We start from the raw sequence: 7,131 nt of genomic DNA, 5'->3' as shown, positions 1-7,131 counted from the left end.
TAATCTAAAATTACAACGGGTAATTATTAAATTATTTATAATAAAATTATAGAATAGCCTTTCGAAAGACTTCGAGGAAATTGTCTTTCGAAAGACTCCTCAATTTACGCTGACGCGGACGCGGAAGTTCATCAAGCTTCCGCGTCAATCGAACTATTGCGATATGCATAAGAATGTGCGACAACGCATTTCGACACAATATTGCGAGATGCATAGGAATGTGCGACAACGCATTTCGACAATCGCGGAACCGCGGAGTACAGCGAGATTGCGAATGCGCTCGGTCACTGACCGACCTCATTCGGGGGACCGTCGAACCCGGCGGAAAAGTGCCGACAGGGCATAACTCAAAGCAATATAAGGGACCGTCGAAGAAGCCGCGACGGAGAGTAATACACCGGAGACTCTGCCCGTGACCGTTCCCGTAAGTCGTGTCGCGAAGGTTTACATTATAACAAAGCGCGTGCGAGTTATAATAATTGTGAAAGGCAAATACAAGAGTAAGTTAGTGAGTGTAAAAGGGGCGCTGAAATAAAGCTCCAATATAAAGTAAAACGAAGTGAAGTTCATTTAACGACGCCTACACCCCCCGTTCCACCTGCGAACCCGACAGCTTCCTAGTCTGCCCGCCTGTGCCTACCGAGTCCCAACTCGTAAGGTCAAGAGATCCCAAAAATAATAAACGTTTTGCTGTAAGCCGTCACCAACCGGCGACGCGGCATAACACCGAACTGGAAAATATTTTAAGCAAAAACGCATTGAATGATCAATTTATTGAAAAATTACCTTTCTATAAAAGTAATAAGAATTTGCAAGCAGTAGTAGAAATGCTTCTTCTGGATATAATGTCAATTTTAGATAGCTTAAAGCATAACTTAATAAAGCAAAATAATCTACTCTTTTTAGATGCTAACACTCCTTTATTAATTGGAAAATGTTTGCGTAATCACTTAGCTCATGATAATGCCTTAGTTAATGTATTCCCAGGTAGCAAGCACTCGTCATTTTGACGTCAATTGACGTCAAAAGTCTGTCATTTTGACGTCTCTTGACGTCAATTGACGTCAAAATGACGAGTGCTTGCTACCTGGGTTGTTATTTGATCCTTTAATAGCAGTTGTTTTGAACGCTAAAAAACTTATTGAAGAAAATAATAAAAGCAAAAAACAAATTGACGAGGAAGATATAAAAAGCAAAGAAAACGTTGGTGAGTTAGTAAGCGATAATTCTTTCAATTTGAGAGAGAAATACTCTCAAGACTTAGATACCATTACTAATCAGGAAAGAATGTTTGCTGCTTTGGAAGAAGGAAATCCAGAAAACTTAAAGGATTGTCTCAAAAAAGGTGCAGATATTAATGCTAGAAGTAATAATTCATGGACCACGTTACATTTTGCTGCTAAGGGATCCACTCCTGAAGTTATAGAATTTATTCTTGATCAAAATTTAAGCGATAATGTGAAAGATATTAATGGTCAAAGTCCATTGCATATTGCTGCTGAGCATGGAAGGAATAATATTGTAGAATTTTTTATAAAGAAAGGTTTATATATTGATGATTTAGATAACAGTGGCAAAACGCCATTACATGTTGCTGCTCAAAACGGGCACGAGAAAACTGTCGTAGTTTTATTAAATAATAAGGAAGCACATACTATTGCTCGAGATAAAATTGGTCTTTCACCTTTACACTATGCAATAATAAATAATCATATAGGTGTTACTGAGATTTTATTGGAAAAAACTGAAATAGTTATTTGTGTAACAAGTGTCGTAAGATGAAAATTCCATTTTCATCTTTACACACGACTTACACTCCCTATTTTATGTGGCAAGTGCCTGGAAAGTGGTCTATCACGCACGCGTAGCGTGCGCAATGGGGCACTTTCCATGCACGTGTTGCATAAATAATCTTAACCCCGTTGCACGCAACTGCACAGAGAGGTTATCTAGAGTTAGTTGAAGTCTTGCTTGCAAATGAGGCAAATGTTAACGTTATAACTGAAGATTTGACACCGTTACATTTAGCCGCATTAAATGGCTATTTGAAAGTAGTACGTGTTTTAATCGAAAAAGGAGCTCATGTTGACGCTAGTGGAATAAGTGGTTTTACATCATTACACTGTGCAGTAGATAAGGGTCATGCAAAGATAGTTAATATTTTATTGAAGAATGGAGCTAATGTTAATGCTGTTGACAAACCCGATAATAGTACATCTTTGCACTATGCAGCAAAAGATGGGCACGAGGAAATAGTTAAGACTCTACTGGAAAATAATGCCATCGCTAGTATTGCCACTGTTACAGGTGTGACTCCATTGCATTTTGCTGCCCAGAATGGTCATCTAGGAATAGTTGTTGCTCTACTTAAACATAGTGTTGACATTTGTGCTAAAGATTGAAATAACATTACACCATTATATTGTGCAGCAAAAAGTGGTCATAAGGAAATTTCTGAATTTTTAATAGAAAGAGGAGCAGAAATTAATGCCAAAACTAATAATAATGTAACACCACTACATGCAGCTGCTCTGGAAGGCCACTCAGGCATTGTTGAGCTTCTAATAAAAAGAGAAAAAGCTAAAGTTGATGCAAAAACTGATAAAGGTACCACACCATTGCATCTAGCTGCTCTGAAAAGCCACAAAGCCATTGTTAATCTTCTAATAAACAATAAAGCTGAAGTTGATGTAAAAACTGATGACGGTTTTACACCGTTGCATCTAGCTGCTCTTAACGGCCACATAGACATTGTTAATCTTCTAATAGACAGTAAAGCTGAGATTGATGCTAAAACTCATGACGGTAGTACACCGTTACATCAAGCCGTGAAAGCAGGTCATAAAGAAATCGTTGAGATTTTGGTAACAAGGGGAGCCGATGTTACTGTTAAAAGCAACAACATGACACCATTGCTTTCTGCTATAAAATATAATCACAAAGAAATCGTTAAAGTTCTTATATCAAATGGAGTTAAAGTTAATGAAGAAGCCATTGAACTTTTGTCACTAGCAGTTCTTTCTGGATACACAGATATTGTAGAAATTTTGCTAGACCACAAAGTCGATGTTAATATGAAAAATTCTAAAAATGTTGCACCACTACACTTGGCTGCTACTAAAGGTCATAAGAATGTAGTAAAAGTTCTGTTAACAAAAGGAGCTGATGTTGATACTACAAATATTAATAATCTAACACCATTATGTTTTGCAGCACAGAAGGGGTATGAGGAAGTAGTTAAGATTTTAATAGCACATGGCGCTAACGTTAATGTTCATAATAAATCTGACAAAAAAATTACACCGTTACACTTGGCAGCAACAAGTGGTCATTGTAATGTTGTAAAAGTTTTACTACATAAAAAAAATTATGCGTGTGGTCGCCACGCGCGTTAGAAGTGAAACTTCTGAAGGCAAGGCTTTGCCATAACTTTTCTGAAATTAATACAAAAACAATGCAACGGAATTAGTCACTCCAAGCCGCCCGCAACTCGAAAATATAGTGTTATACGCTGTTCTCACTATATCCGTCTTGCCAGTGCCGTACGCCTGATCGAATTTTCGTGACGCGTTTTCGAGTCGCAAAATCGAATTTACTTACCGATCCAAAAGGAGTTTCACTTTGTACGCCTGTTGGTCGAATTTTCGTGACACTATTTCGTGACGTTTTTTTGTGTCGCACAATCGAACTTACTACCGTACCAATTAAAGAAGTTTCATTTCGTACGCCAATTGGTCGAAAATTTTCGTTACAATTTTCGTGTCGCATAATCGAACTTACTACCGTGCCAGAAGAAGAACCGTCTCGTCAACGCCGTACGCCAATTGGTCGAATTTTCGTTACATTTTCCGTGTCGCACAATCGAACTTACTACCGTACCAAAGAAGTTTCATTTCGTACGCCTATTGGTCGAATTTTCGTTACACTTTCCGTGTCGCATAATCGAACTTACTACCGTGCCAGAAGAAGAACCGTCTCGCTAACGCCGTACGCCTATTGGTCGAATTTTTGTCACATTTTCCGTGTCGCACAATCAAACTTACTACCGTACCAAAGAAGTTTCATTTCGTACGCCTATTGGTCGAATTTTCGTTACACTTTCCGTGTCGCACAATCGAACTTACTACCGTACCGAAGAAGTTTCATTTCGTACGCCTATTGGTCGAATTTTCGTTACACTTTCCGTGTCGCATAATCGAACTTACTACCGTGCCAGAAGAAGAACCATCTCGCCAACGCCGTACGCCTATTGGTCAAATTTTCGTTACACTATTTGTGTCGCACAATCGAACTTACTACCGTACCAAAGAAGTTTCACTTTCGTTACACTTTTTCGTATCGCGAATCGGATTCACTACCGTGCCTAAAGAAGTTTCACTTCAAAAAGCAAATATTAATGTTAAGGATAATGAGAATAGAACACCTCTAGAATTAGCAGTGGCACATGGTCATTTAAGAAGTGGTTAAAATGTTACTACTGCAGAACTACGAAGAAATAGATATAAATGCTAAAGGTAACAATGATTGGACGATATTGCATATTGCTTCACAAAGAAATAACTTAGAGATGGTAGAATATCTAGTAGATGATAAAGGATCTGATGTTAATGTTAAAATAGCCTTTGGTTTAAAACCTATACACATTGCAGCAAGAGAAGGTTGTAAAGATACTTTAGAGTTTTTCATTAGTAAAGGGTTAAGTATTAAGTTCATTAATAATAAACTTGATGCAGATAATTGGACATTACTACACTATGCAGCATCGAAAGGTCAATTAGAAGTTGCAAAGTATTTGATAGCACAAGGCGTTGATGTTAATGCTAAAGATGTTAATCGCTTCACTCCGATGCATATTGCTGCTAAACTCGGTTATAAAGACTTTATTCAAATTTTATTAAAAAATGGAGCAGTTTATAACGCTGTTGACCATACTTGTAAAAAACCACTAAAAATGTCTAATGACGAAAACGTTATCAACTTATTAGAATCAACTGAGAAATTGTTCGAGGCTGTAAAACGTAATGGCTCTTCAGATGTTGAGAATTACATTAAAGCAGGGGCGGTCGTTAACGCCAAAAATGTTAATGGAACATCATTACATTATGCTGCGTGGAAAGGCTATAACAGTATTGTCAATATTCTATTACAAAATAAAGCTGATTCTAATGCAGTTGGTAAGAAGGGATATACACCTCTGCATTATGCTGCTAAGTTCTCTCACTTGGAAATTGTAAAGCTCCTATTATCTAATGGTGCAGTATATAATGCAGTTTCTGATGGTGGTAAAACACCATTAGATTTTACTACAAATAAAAATATAACTAGCTTATTTAAATTATTGAGTGACTCATTTAAAAATATTAAAAATAATAATTTTCAAGTTGTTAATGATCTTAACAAGATAAAGGATATCGATACAGTAAAAGCAATAATGAATGCTTGTAATAAAGAAAACAGAACGCTAGTAGTTGCTGTAGTGCATAATAACTTTTCAAAAGTCGAACAGTTGAAAGAGGTATCACAAAGTGATGTATCCGCTCAGCTTAATGTAGGTTTAGTGCTTATGAATCAAGGCGATTATCAAAGAGCATTATGTATTTTCAAAAGCGTATTTAAAAAAAGAAAAGAAATACTAGGATCAGATAATCCTGGCACTTTAGATATTCAGATATATATAGGTAAAATATCATACGCACAAGGAGCTTACCAAGATGCTTTAAATACATTTGAAGAAATTTTCCAGAAACAAAAAGAAATGTTGGGTTTGAATGATAAGAGTACTTTAAGTACAAAAAGTACAATTGCTTTAGTGCTGCATAGACAGGGAAGGAATGAAGAAGCTTTTAATATTTATCAAGAAGTTTGCCAGAAGCAAGAGGAAATACTAGGGCCAAATCATTTAGATACTTTAAAAACTTACTTTCACATGGCAATGGTATTAGAGGAACAAGGCAAACACGAAGAAGCGTTAAATATCAATAGAACAGTTTTTGAAAAAAGTAAAACAATATTAAGTGCAGATGACCCAACAGAGTTTTGTGTATTCAAGAAGACATAGCGATGGTACTGGCTAACCAGGGTGAGCTTGAAAAGGCATTGACAATTTATAAAGATGTTTACGAGAGGAAGAAAGTGGTTTTAGGTATTGATCATGTGAGAACTTTGGAGACGTTACGTAACATTGCTGTAATACACGAAAAACAAAAAAATTATTATGAAGCACTGACGACTATTCAAAAAGTTTTAGATGAAAGGAAAAAAATTTTGGGAGAAAATCACCGTGAAACCTTGAATACTCAACACTGTATTGCAAATGTACTTCTTTTTGAATTTAAGATGCACTTAGAGCCTATACAGAATGTTTTGATCAAATAAAAGATATTTTTGGACCAAGTCATCCCACTGTTTTGGATATTTTGAACAAGATAGAATATATTAATTATATATTTAAGTTTACAGGCATCGAGCCGCGAGATATTCTACTGTATCTGCAGAAGGACATTACAACATTCAATGTCATTAATGAAAATAACGAAACGTTAAAATGTGACATTTCACCGATGAAAACAGCAATTACCACTGCTATGATTGCTCAAGATATGGAGCAGGATGATGATTGTACATATATTGGTACAAGCTACAAGCGAGATATAACCAAAGAAGATAAGGCAAGACAAATAATAAATTTAAATGAAGTTATTATACCTATTTCCATTGTGAGACAGAATGTCTTGTCTGGCAACGAACTAACGGACGAATCAATAGATGAATTTTTACGCATTGTGAGACAAATTACTCTTTTTGAAACGCAAAGTGTACACTATCAAGGATTGCCTAATTATATTGACGCTAGTAAGAGCGACAAAAACTTACAAATAATTGGAGGAAAAAATCAATACTCTGCAGAGGGAATTGAACACTGGCGATGTATATTTTGTAATGGCACGAAACTATTCGTATATCAAGAGACACGGTAGTGTCTCGCGCCAAGTACACGCGGAGCGAGACCGACCGTGACTCTTTTACGCGACGCGACGGGTTGCGAGTACCCGAGATGTTGAGATCTCGATAACGAGTGAATCAAGTTCTAAGTAGGCTTGATCGATAGCTTGGGGTCCAATTAGGGGGGGG

The 7,131-nt window shown here is 36.7% G+C and overlaps 3 protein-coding genes across 3 annotated transcripts; all 3 read left to right on the top strand.

The window, feature by feature from the left end:
• Positions 1–1,042: 1,042 nt before the first annotated feature.
• On the top strand, positions 1,043–2,495 carry LOC112466075 (ankyrin-1-like). The gene is made up of 2 exons (XM_025033959.1): positions 1,043–1,756; positions 1,912–2,495. Exons 1-2 carry the CDS (start codon positions 1,288–1,290, stop codon positions 2,400–2,402), a joined length of 960 nt encoding a protein of 319 aa, XP_024889727.1. The 5' UTR covers positions 1,043–1,287; the 3' UTR covers positions 2,403–2,495.
• On the top strand, positions 2,403–4,467 carry LOC112466074 (ankyrin-3-like; the record flags this gene model as incomplete). The annotated part of the gene is made up of 2 exons (XM_025033958.1): positions 2,403–3,371; positions 4,405–4,467. Coding segments are annotated over 2 exons (1,032 nt in total), but the record flags the coding sequence as incomplete, so codon positions are not given.
• On the top strand, positions 4,346–6,963 carry LOC112466076 (ankyrin-3-like). Its single transcript, XM_025033960.1, has one exon. It carries the CDS (start codon positions 4,469–4,471, stop codon positions 6,056–6,058), a length of 1,590 nt encoding a protein of 529 aa, XP_024889728.1. The 5' UTR covers positions 4,346–4,468; the 3' UTR covers positions 6,059–6,963.
• Positions 6,964–7,131: the final 168 nt, after the last annotated feature.

Source organism: Temnothorax curvispinosus, unplaced genomic scaffold, assembly GCF_003070985.1.
Source record: "Temnothorax curvispinosus isolate PA1 unplaced genomic scaffold, ASM307098v1 QBEX01015802.1, whole genome shotgun sequence".
NCBI classification, from domain to species: domain Eukaryota; kingdom Metazoa; phylum Arthropoda; class Insecta; order Hymenoptera; family Formicidae; genus Temnothorax; species Temnothorax curvispinosus.
Note: the sequence above shows the minus strand (reverse complement) of the source record. Positions and strands in the feature narration are given on the sequence as shown.